This window comes from Dermacentor silvarum, chromosome 9 (genome assembly GCF_013339745.2).
Source record: "Dermacentor silvarum isolate Dsil-2018 chromosome 9, BIME_Dsil_1.4, whole genome shotgun sequence".
Lineage (NCBI taxonomy): Eukaryota > Metazoa > Arthropoda > Arachnida > Ixodida > Ixodidae > Dermacentor > Dermacentor silvarum.
The window spans coordinates 124,029,229-124,040,923 of NC_051162.1; the positions used below are offsets into that span (position 1 = coordinate 124,029,229).

The following is an 11,695-nucleotide window of genomic DNA, read 5'->3' on the forward strand; positions in this document are numbered from 1 at the left end:
ATATAGAGGCAACTTCGAACTAGCACACATTTGTCAAAGGTAGCTTTTTCAGAGGAAATCTACGCAAACACGTGAATTCGAAACGTAGCACCTCGTTGGAAGCGCATCCGTGTAAGTTGTTGGGAAGTGGGGAACATTTCTTCAAAAAAACAAAAAACAAAAACAAAACAAAACAATTATACCTCAACGCACATCGCTAAAATATGCCAGTAAAACTAACCGAGAAGTACGTGTCACAGTTTGTGTGGTTAAACAGGGCGGAACGCGCAAGTCCGTCAAATCCCGACTGGTTTGACGCTGCTTATGAAGCCGGGCTTGCGAGGCCTAAAGTCTGTGCAATTGAGACAAGACGGCAAGCTTGAATGCCTTCGCCTCCGAACATGCGAATTTTAGTCACAGTAGACGTAACGGCAAAGCTTTCGCCCTCATAAGTCAATCGATGTTTACGCGCCAGTTTATCTCAAAAGACATACCGAGTGTCGACGAAACTAGAGAGTAAAGCCTTGCTTCTAAATCTGTCCGTGCTGAACGTGTAGCACTGCCTGCGAAATGCCGCTTTCGTGCTCGGCGCTAATCAATGAGCAATTACAACATTTTCCGTAATAGAAATAGAATTTGGTTTTTGCAGCCATCACGTCAGTTCACTAATGAAAATTGAGACAAAACGACGACCCACCTTCTGTCGGAACGATGCGTCGATCCGGCTCGCTGGCCTAACGGCGGAACCAACGCAGCCTCGATACCCGTTGCCATAGAAACGAATGATAAGCACCGCCGGAGGTGTTAGTGCTATATTTTTTTCTGTCGCTCAGCCGATAGCGCTCGGAAAGCGCAAAACGGCGGGTCGACTTCGCGGGCAGAAAGAACGCTTATCACTTTCCCTTTGTGCAATTGCCAATATTCTACCGAGTGTCGCGTCTGAAAGCAGAGCTTGAACTTTACAGTGTTTTGAACTTTGTTGTGCGCAGGTTCTTACCCGGCATTAAAAAAAAGAAAAACGGGCCTCGACTCCGCCGTGCACCGTGAAGGCGGTGCACGGCCGGCACTACGTAAGAAAATCCAAATTAAGACTATTTTGAATAGCCCCTCGCCGTTTTTTCTTTTGAGAACAGCTTATTCAAGCACTTTATAGCAGGCGATGGCTCACGACGAGTTCTATCCTGCATCTTAGTGGTGGCGCGCCAATCAATTGGTCTCGCCCACCACAGCTTTGGTGAAATAATCGAGCATCCGCCGCTGCTGCGGGAGGCAGACGAGCGCTCCCGCCTGATACCTGCAATTAAAATAAGGGCAAGCGTGCTCCCACTCGGTGCTCGGCAACTATGGGAGTTTCAAACGCTTGGAGGGACACCCATCTAATGGGACGTTGGCAGCATGGGACTGCCAGACTCCATTTTTATGAAGAGTTTGGTTGAAATTTGTTTGTCTCAGTTCTTGCACAGCAAGCATATATAATGGGTCTGAACAAACCTCTCCCAAGCAAGGCACCGCTGTGAAGGCGGACGCCTGGCCGGGGGCAGCGTGTACCATAACCGGTGGGTGTTCAGCTGTGGGATCGTACCACGAACCTCTCGCAGCCGATCCTTCTGCCCTACCCATTCTGTGCACCGGCTTATTCTCTCCCCCCCCCCCCCCCCCCGTCTTAATTGAGGGTGTGGGTGAGCTATGTGTGCGCAAACATTGCTAAGGAAAGCAGTTGCTGTCCTTACTAAGACGAGTCTCCTCGTCGAAACATTGGCCTCAGCGACATCCCTTGTTTTACCAGTGCGAATCGCTTCAAGGCTCTGTTTTCCTGTGAACTCCTCTTGTGTTAAAATTTACCGTAGTAATTTTTGCCAAGAAAGGTGTGACCCCAGCATGGCCGAAGTTTGAAGCGGTGCTTTGTATCTATTGGCTGAATAAATTTGATACACGACAAGAGCATGCTCTTTTTTTTATTAAGGGAGCGTTGCAATTGAGACAGGAATGGGCCTGGCTGTTATCTGATGTGGCATTATGTTTATTGTCTCATTGGGTCCTTGGTAAACACCGAGCGCACTTTTTTTCAAACTAAACATATAGGTACTGTTGTGTCTGGCGGTCCTTCGGGACAAAGGAGGCCTCATCGGCAGACGTGAAGCTATCAGGTGCTCTTCACGCTTGTCGTTTCTGGCGGCCGGGAAGTGTCACCGTTAGTCACCTCGGACTGATGGATGAGCAGTTGATCCCCAGACTGCAATGGGTCATCGGTCTCGTGCGTAGCTAAAACGGCAACGTCGCTCTTCGTGCGTTTCGTGAAGCACCAGCGCCAGCCCAAACTACGACGAGGCCCGGCGCCGACTGTGACGTGCCAACCTGGAGCCCCTTCCGAGACAACAGCCACCGCCCTCCCCGGAAACGGTGGCTTCCGCGAAATGACTGTCACGAAGAGGAGACTAATTTTTGAAAGGGGCCAGCGTCGAGCATTCCCGTGGAAAACACGCCAACGTTTGGTTCCCAAGGTGTCACCCATTACCTAGGTGTGCGGGGGCGATCAGGGGCATTGGAGGCGGAGCCCGGCGGGAAACGATGTCACATCATGGGCGGGAGATTACGAACTGATCGAAAACTGTGATTGGCCTAAAAAAACTGCAGCACTGAACTCCCTCAACGAGTGAAAGGGGGAAATTAGCTGGATTAAAAAGGGGAGCTTGAGTGTTGGGAAGGGCGCTCGGACATGCAACGACATCGCATGTAGTAAGCTCCGATGATCATGGAGCCCTTATTTGTTTGAAACTTTGTACATATGTATATAAAACGCTTTTTTTCTCAACTGTCTGGATACCCCCTTCTCCCGGCACTTGGCACGACACTACACATGACTCATTCGTGGCCGCCCGGACGCTCGGACTTCGCAAGAGTATACGCCGCGGGTTTATTGTGCACCATGAATGACAGAATGCGGGAAAATCATTTTATTACTACTCAAATAAATCGAACATTTGGCATGGGGGCATGCATGCACACTGGCGTACTTAGACGCCTTCTCAAACAAGCGAAAAAATTCAAAATAAGCTACTTCAGACTAAAAGAAGCGTGAAAATAGTGCACACAAGTGGTAAATTTTGCACTACAGATTCACTGCAATGATATCTTTAAGGTGACAACACTTGCCGCTTGTATAGTTTCTATTTGCAGTGTTCAAAGTATAACTCCCTAGACCAAAGTTGAAAGAATAATTGTCGCTTCACGAGGGAGAGAAAGAGAGAGTGAAATAGAGCGAGAAATGCATGATACTTAATACTCTCTAAAGAAGCTTTTCATGCTGTCAAACTTTGTTTCAATATTCACAGTCACAACGTGCCATGCTTTGTAACGACGAGAGTAAATAGGCATTCAATAAAGTGGAGGTGCAACAATCTTCAAGACGACGCAATTCTGGAAGAGGAACCCTTTCTTCTCGTTCTCCAGAAGAGGAACGGGTATGACTTGCGAGTAGCCGAACTTGGGGTTCCGTTGATCCGATACTGGTTTCTTGAAGCAATCGGCAGCGTGTTCAGCTGTTGCCGTGTCCAGTTCGAAACATCGCCTGGTGCGTTCGTCCTGCTGGTTGACAAGAACCAAGATTATCTAGAAGAGGTAGAAAGATAAGTCTTAGTGCTGGCTCTGGGTATTGAACGTTGTTTCCTGCGAAGGTGCTCATTCAAATACATTTTGGCCCTTGGTTTCCTGTTAGTGCACGGAAGAAGGCAAAGCATGCTAGTTTTTGGAGCATGCAACGTCAAGTACACCAGCATTAAATTTACAAGTATCCAGCTAGCACGCAAGCGTTGTTACAGTTACAATGCGCATAACGTAGCAGTAAAAATTTTCATCTTGCGGGAGTTGAAAATAAAGCGCTAGTTAAATTTTCGGGAACACAGGAGATCGCCTGAAGTAATGAAACGCTGCTGGTAAAACCTGTTGGTGGGGTCAGAAACCAGCATGCGTATATGCACGCTTCTGTTCTTTAGCTTAACGATCGTTAAAAATAACGCAGTTCTCGCAACGAACGTAACAAGCCCTGTGAACACAGGACGAAACATTCTCTCGGTACGTTGGCCAGCAGCTCTGTCACTTGATGTTATATAATGCTGACAAATGCGCAGAAACATCTTTCCCTTCGTGGCATTAACCAAGACAATTTTAATACTAAAATTGTGCGACAGTATCTCTCCGAGATAATTTTCTCTGTGGAGAACATCACAGCGTGTGTGGGGATATTGAAAGTTCAATGCTTTCTGCATTGTGCCTATGGGCCAATATTGTATTGCTTTTTCACTATGCTTAGGCGTCGTATTTACCAATGTCTGCGCCTTCCGCATAGGGAATGTTAGACACCGCAGCATGTGAACACTGCGGCAATGATGAAACAATGCATCATATTCTGTGCCAGTGGCCCCAGTGAAGTACAGTGCACAGATACAATAGGACTCCATCAAAAAAGAGGCAGAACCGGCACAGCCAAGTTCATCGGTGGTGAAGCCTTACAAAAATCTTATACCAAAAGTACCGAGTGTGTTGCCGTCCGACTAAAGAATAAAAGTGTCTGATTAGCGCTTCCGAACATCCGGAGATCTGTTTTCACAGAACGCGACGAAGTGCTTTCCAGATCACAGGAAAATTATATGCGACGTTCACCTTGTTCTGGAAGGGCCAGGGAAGCATGTCGTCGTATTCGCCGCTGCGAATTCGGCACTTGAAAGACAGATGTTGCGACGACGTCATTGAGGAAGGACGAGTGAATCCAACTGTGAACTCAACACGATATCCTGGCGTGTTTATGTACAGCGCCCCCGACGATATCTCCTCGGTGGACGCCATAGCTGCAGCCTTCAGCGCAAAGTACGGTTGCAGCTTCCAGAGATACTCGAAACCTGGAGTCATCTGCAACGTAGTGTAAGAATAATGTACCTCTAATACAAAAAATACACCAAATATCCCTATTCAAGACAGTCCTTATCCCCACTATTCTAAGCATGTTTCCGGTATTCTACAGAATTGAAGGGGGCTGCGTATAACTTCCATATATTTTCAAACTGAAACACCAACATACCCATATATTACAACGTTTCAATAAACGTTCCACTGGGGACATAAAGACCGTGGTGACAACTTCAATGAGCGCATGTTTGCAGCTTTGATCATAATCAAAGTCCGCGCAGGTGGTACTCCGGCACTCGATTTCTGTAGCATCGGTAAATCCCATCGTCAAAAGTCGATAGAAGTCCGAATTGGGAAGTCTCACGTGCGCATTTGTTCCTATACAGTATGACGTTTAACAATACTTTAGTCAACGTCTGCTGTATTTTAGAAACTGCGCGTACAAATCCAATTATCAAATGGCAGTGCATTAGTGGTTTTATCAACGACCACAACATGGCGAAAGCAGTCGGCTCCTCCAAAAAGAAATTCCAATTTTGGGGGTTTAAGTGCCAAAACAACTATACGAAGCAGGCCGTAGTGTGGGACTCCGGATTGATTTTGACAACGTGAGGCTCAATAACGTGCATCCAGTGCACGACAGACTAAGCGTTTTTTTTTTTTTTTGCTTTCCACCCCTATCGGACTGTAGCTTCCGCGGCAGATAACGAATACGAAACGGTACCTAGCAGCGCAACGCATCAGCCACTGAACTAGCGGGCGGGTAAGCCAGCTCCTCCGGCCTGCTTTGTCTACTTTGTCACAAGCGAAGTTCGCCTCATGGGGTTTATTTCAGGAGGCGCACCGGCACACGAAATTGTTCGACAAACGAAACAATGCCAAATGCTGAACCAGTAAGAACCAGCAGACACTGTCACTAGCTTGAGCGCTTCCTCGAAAACCTTCACCCCTCCCTCCTTCCCTCCCTGATGTTGCTACTACATCGAACTACAAAAGTGACGAACAATCACGATTCTCTTGCAGAGAAGGTTAACTGAATACATACGGGGTCCAGATGCAACTCACGGTTGAGGCGCTCCACAGTATCTTCCGTCTCCTGAAAAGGGTGGGACGTGATTAGTCGAAAAAAAATTAAGAATGGCCGACAACCGCCTGGTTAGTGTTTTTGAAATATACTTACAGTAAGCCGGTATTCAAGCTGCCCACTGTCATCGTTTTGTTTCATTCTCAGTGCCTGGCAGGAAAGAGAAGAGCTTACACTTGAGGTTTTGCAAATTTTACTGATTGGGGCTGTTACGTCGGGGTACCCTAAGTGCTAAACGCTTCTACGTAGTAAGCAGTAGTAAACAGTTAAATTACGTTGTAATCAGTACCTCTGTATTCAAAGTGGGCTAGTCATGATTATAGTTGCACACTGTTGAAGGGGAGTGCATACAGAAGAGATTAACTGATAAGATTCTGCGGAAATTCCCAATACGGGGAAGGAGTCTTGAAGAAAACGGTGGAATTTTATCAGAAACTCGAAAAGGCAATGGCGTCAGGTGCTATCCATGAAACAGGCTGAATTTTTCTTTATTCACAGAGTTTACTTTATTTTAACTTATTTTACAGTTATCTACGTGGTGAATGCTAACGTTTGTTTTCAATTATCGGTGCCTGTTTTTACAGCGAAAGCTGTATATGGCTAGGCGAAAGGAAAAACCGTTCATCCCATGTTTCGATAAACGTCTCCATTGGCCGCGCTGTCAGTTGCGTTGTTTTCTACGTCGCACCCGAGCGCGCGCGCCATTGGCAGCGCCGCTAGTGACGTCGTTAGCGAACGCGTTCCCGCCATTGCCACGTTGACGCTGCTCTGCCCGCAACGCCGTCTCCTCGGGTCGCCGTTGTCGCATGCGTTCGATATCTCGAGTTAGCTCGGCGTCGCGGCTAGAAGCATCCGCCCGCCACTGGCGCTTGCGTTCCACTAGAAACACAGACATGTAACCAATAATTGAGAAAAGGTTAAATACAGCGTCGGGATTAACCCACTGCTAAACACCGGGGCCGCACGTTTCAGCTTCGCTGGTTAACCATCTTTACAGAGTGCTTGGGCGGAGTTCTTTTTAAAGAACGGCTTATAACTTGTTCTTGTGGGAAAACATGTGCAGAAAAAAAAAAGCGAGGCCTCCTGTGAGAAAATTTGTATCCATTTAAATTTCAGCTGGAATTTCAGTTGTGAAGTCGACAAGTTCGTTGTACTCGTATTAACTAATCAGAAATTGCAATGCAATTATCGTTACATCTAGAGACGTAGTTGTTTTGTCTGAGCCCTGTAATCGCCGCAAACTCACATCACTTGGGTGTCAATATTCTAGGGAATTACTGCATTATTTGTCTCAAAGCTAAACCTTGACAGAAGCTTTTTCTCTCTTCGAAAGTGGAATACTCACTTGAAGCTCCTTCTCTAAAGCCAGCATTCGTTCTTCCAATTTAGTGCGCAATGTTCTCTCAGCATTGGCAGATTCCTGAAGTTCGGCCTAAGTGTTGCAGATTTGTGGGAAAAGAAGAGGGAAAAGGTAAGGGTGTGCTTGGTAAATTCATTGATCATAAACTCTGTATCTCCGAACGCATTTCAGAAGCTGCGCCACGTTTTGAAATTAAAATGCACTTTTGATTGAAATTTAGGGAACATTTCAAGTGAGGGGTAATGCTTTCCGCATGTGCTCGGGCCGTTCCACTTTTTTTCCACCGTCAGTCTTTATTGTGGCGTAGCATTCCAAGGCTGTGGCGAAGCAGTACCTTCAGGCTTCAATTCCACTGCCTATATTTCAACACAAAGTCTTTCAATTTTATAAGAATTTAACCTAGCAAGACATTTTAACAGGCATGATACGAAGAACCGTTTAGGGTTATTTATTTTCAATACTACCTGTCTTGAACGCGACCATTGCAGGTGGGCATTCATACAATTCTAGCAGGAGAACAGCAATGAACAGCCTAACACTGGCCAAGAAAACAAAGCAAGAGGAAGACTGTACAACAGGAAGGTGCCATACGTTTGCAGTTCACATGCAGTTCCGTTAAAATTCACTGTACACAAAACACTGTAATCAGTTTATTGAGTTGTATACAGAAATGAGAGCACTAAACGTGTTTAAGGTTCGCCAATATGATCGGTTTATGCATTATCCAGTAGGTTACATAAAGTTGAAAAGCAAACTGCGTTAGTGATAGTTGGGTCCAGTTTATTCCATTCTTTCATTGCAAGAGGGAAAAGCGAGTATTGAAATGTTTCATTATAAAACGAGTACTCTGTTAATGTGTACGAGTGTTTGTGGCGTGAGCGGATGAGATTTGGAAAATGATAAATACTCGGAAGGATCTATTTTCAGCCGATGGAACAATTCAAGGATAAAACTTACCATATTTCTTTGCATATGTTGTATCTTATCCTCATATGTTCCCTTGACAGTTTCCAACATTTCATGGAATGCGTGCTTACGGTCCTGAAAAGAAAGAAAAAAGAACAAAAACGCCACTCTGAAATATTTATATCTTGAACAAATGAAACAAAATTGTGGAAACCGTTTGAAGCATTACATACACGGTAAAGTAAATTTGCAGGCAGTTAATGAGATAGCATGTGAAATAAGCGAATGTTCGTATTAACCAACCAACAGACCAGCCACAAAAAAATTTCCTTCATTTTAGATAAATATCCTATTATAGCGATTCGGTATCGCAGACAATTCAGAATGCGAAAGACTCGAGAGAGATAATCTGCCATTAAAGTGTCGTAACATAATTTTCCTGTCATCTACTTGTAAGTCTATGAGGAGATCCAGCAATTGATCATGCATTTGTTTTAAGGTTTTAATAATAATTCTTGCATTGGAGACAAAGTGAAATTCTAGTGACTGTTGAAGCGAAATTTCCATTTAGATTTTAAACTTTTTGTTAAAATTGCTGAAAATTCGTAAATAAAAAAATACCAGCACGAAGTTTACGAATTGAATCCTGCACCAAAAAGAGATATCGCAATCCTGTAAACTACATCCGTTAGAACACCCAAAGAGGAAACAATTTTATTTAATTTATATCTTACGGAGATTTGTAAATGCTTACAAGAGTCCTACTCACGTATTAGTGGTGTATCCAAGAGCCATGTATAATGCAATAATTTGTCCACTTTTTAATGTCCTATTAATGCAATTAACGAAATTGTTATATAAATTTTTATTGCTGAGTTACAAAGTTGCAAACTTAATAGCTTTGTGTTCTGGAAATTTGTAACTTTCAGAAATTTTTACAGAGCAATCGACGACCTGAATAAAAAAATTAGCTTCCAACAGTCTGCTTTATTTAAAGGAAAATGTTAAATTCTGCTATCATCAAATTAGGTGCAGTGGGAGCCGAGGCAAATGGTTTGTCCTTTTCCATCTATTTAGATAGGAGCCCCCTATAGCTAAAGCTTACTCTTAAGACATATTTAAGGAATAAAATTAGTGGTCTTATGCTAAGTGAGTGGCCTAAAATAGTTTAATTCCCTTTGTTTTTAGGAACTTACAGCCATCAAGAACTCCTAATTGAGTTCTTAGTTTGTGGTAAACGTCACCTTTCGTTGCGTGCTCTCTGGCGTTACTCCGATAAACACGTTGTTTTAATTCTCGAGATACCTGCACCTAGCGACCAAAAGGTCAATCGTGGTGCTGAAGTCCTTGTGTTCTACTTATACACCTGAGCGAATAAATCTACGCGCAAACACAAAACACGTGTTTTCTTCTTATAATGGGCCAACGAGCCTCGCGCAGTTATATAATGAGAATAAATGCCCTAAATAACCGAACGATTTGCAGGGCAAGGCTTAAAAATCGCTTAGTCGCCATCACTTATAACCAGCGGCGGCTTTAATGTCAAATTAGGCGAACCAGTAGCCTCTTGAAAGTTCATTAATTCCCCCGCGATCAAAGAACGTAACTGCACAATTGTACACCCGGAAATGTTTTTGAATGAGTTTATGTGAGCGGATTGACGATGCGCCAACAAAGACGTCTCGCTCATTGCGTGTTTATTTAAACAGTTCAGAAAGCATTCATCATTTTCGGTAAGATTGTCACAGCATTCATCTATCGGTGAATGCGGACGTGCTTGGCATGTCTAAGATGTTGGGTTTAAGCGACGATAGGGGAAAATCATTTTCTCCTGCAGTGGAGGCTACCGTAAGGGGCGGTTCAAAGTGCAGTGGCGCAAATGATTGAACACAACATACAGTGATGTATTTTGAGTAATCCAGTTCAATGTTTAATAGTTTATAACAATTTACAAAAAAAAAGAATGTTGGAAAGTGATTCAGTCTCTAGTTCACGTCGATGTAGGAACATCTTCCTTGGCAAGTTTGGCGTTAGAATGGGGCAGCGTCATTGCACACTGCTCACCATCACGCCTTGCCTGAGGAAAATAGTAAGAGCGTGGGCCTGCTGAAAATTTTTGTTTTGACTCCACTATCTCTGTGATTGGCCCCACGTGTTTAGACGGCACATACCCGCGGGAACGGGCCACATTTTTTGACTGCACTACCTCAGGATAGGCCCACATTTTGGAGCTGCAGGCACAGACGGGAACGGCCTACATTTGGTTGGACTGCACCACCTTCCGGATCGGTCCATATTTTTAGAGCGCACCATCTTCGGGATCGGTCCCGAAAGAAGCTGGAAACGCACCTACCCGATACGGAAATATGGGATCACTCACCAAGGAATACGTTGTTGTCAATACACCAAAACGATAAGAAGAACATGTTGGGAGGATGTGCCACCACCCAGTTTCCAAGGCGATGCTCAAATCATTATTGTCATCGACTTACCACACACACAACGGAGAGGGTAGAGCGTTGTGATATAGAGTTCGACAGGAATGTGGAACAGGTTATTTGCCAGAGAAAAAACGGCATATGCCGACTTCTGCCCGAAAAACTGTTCCCCTGGAATTCGCATAATAATTATATAATGTCACACAAGCTGGCCGTTTTCGTTAAAGTGAATAAGCTGTGTTGTGGCCATTGCGGATGGTATCGCTGCTGCTGGAGAACGCGCGTCAACTAAAACCAGCGTTCGATAAACCTTACCTCATTCTCTTTTTCCAGGCGGCACAGTTTACGAACGAGGAGATCGTTGTGGCCGTTGTGGCGGCTATTTGCTTCGTGGATCTCCATCTCTCGTCTGGCTGCCTGTTCCGAGACACGATGCAACTTATTAGACACGTGCTACGAAATTGTGAGCACTGCTGCTTTCGTCTGCGGCTGCGTGAATTGAGTTTGTGCTTGAAGGAGGGGTAGCAGGATCATGTATCAATAAAGCTCATTTTGGGCTACTTGGCTCACAGTGCCCAGGAAAAAAAAGATGCTGAGCGAAATGGAATGGGTGAGCGCAACAATTTAACTAGCCTTATTTCAGTCATAGTCAGCAACACAAGCACATTATCACACATGCCGAATGAGGCAGCACACATTCACTTCTGAAAAAAAAAAAAGAAACGGCGAAATATGCAGCAATGATTGCTTATACAAAAATGCTGTGCAAGAACCTCTCCTCGCTACCAAACAATAAAATTGACGTATTGCTCACAATGCATGCATTACCATTAGAGGCGATACGAAACTCTTACATCAACTTTCTGGCATGGAATCTTTGCTTGCGCCCAGAATCTTGAATCTCCCAATGTCTCGGAGCGTACATGCACATTCGATAAGGGCAGGCAGGTGTGCAGCATTGTTTTATTGAAAGCTCACGCTCAATTGCAAGATCATTTAAAGCAGCAACCAGCCTGCCCGATGCAC

At 44.6% G+C, this 11,695-nt stretch overlaps 2 protein-coding genes across 12 annotated transcripts in view; both read right to left on the minus strand.

Annotated features, from left to right (window-relative positions):
* The window catches only part of LOC119464227 (uncharacterized), a 192,586-nt gene that overhangs the window by 68,092 nt on the left and 112,799 nt on the right, over positions 1–11,695 (minus strand). Inside the window, exon 1 of one of the 4 annotated variants that reach the window (XM_049656591.1) lies at positions 677–844. The exons of 1 other annotated variant lie outside the window; for it this stretch is intronic. In XM_049656591.1, coding sequence (XP_049512548.1) covers positions 677–753 — 77 coding nt within the window. In that variant the 5' untranslated portion in view covers positions 754–844. Of the gene's footprint in view, positions 1–676; positions 845–11,695 lie in introns of those variants that run through there. 2 more of the 4 variants (XM_037725113.2, XM_037725112.2) reach the window with 2 other exon arrangements.
* LOC119464231 (TNF receptor-associated factor 6) overlaps positions 2,885–11,695 on the minus strand; it is a 163,178-nt gene continuing 154,367 nt past the window's right edge. For 2 of the 8 annotated variants that reach the window (XM_049656595.1, XM_049656597.1), the window contains exon 13: positions 2,885–3,588. In XM_049656595.1, coding sequence (XP_049512552.1) covers positions 3,355–3,588 — 234 coding nt within the window. In that variant the 3' untranslated portion in view covers positions 2,885–3,354. Of the gene's footprint in view, positions 3,589–4,638; positions 4,885–5,926; positions 5,978–6,061; positions 6,116–7,310; positions 7,398–8,282; positions 8,367–10,984; positions 11,087–11,695 lie in introns of all 8 variants that reach the window. The other 6 variants (XM_049656601.1, XM_049656602.1, XM_049656600.1 and 3 more) reach the window with 6 other exon arrangements.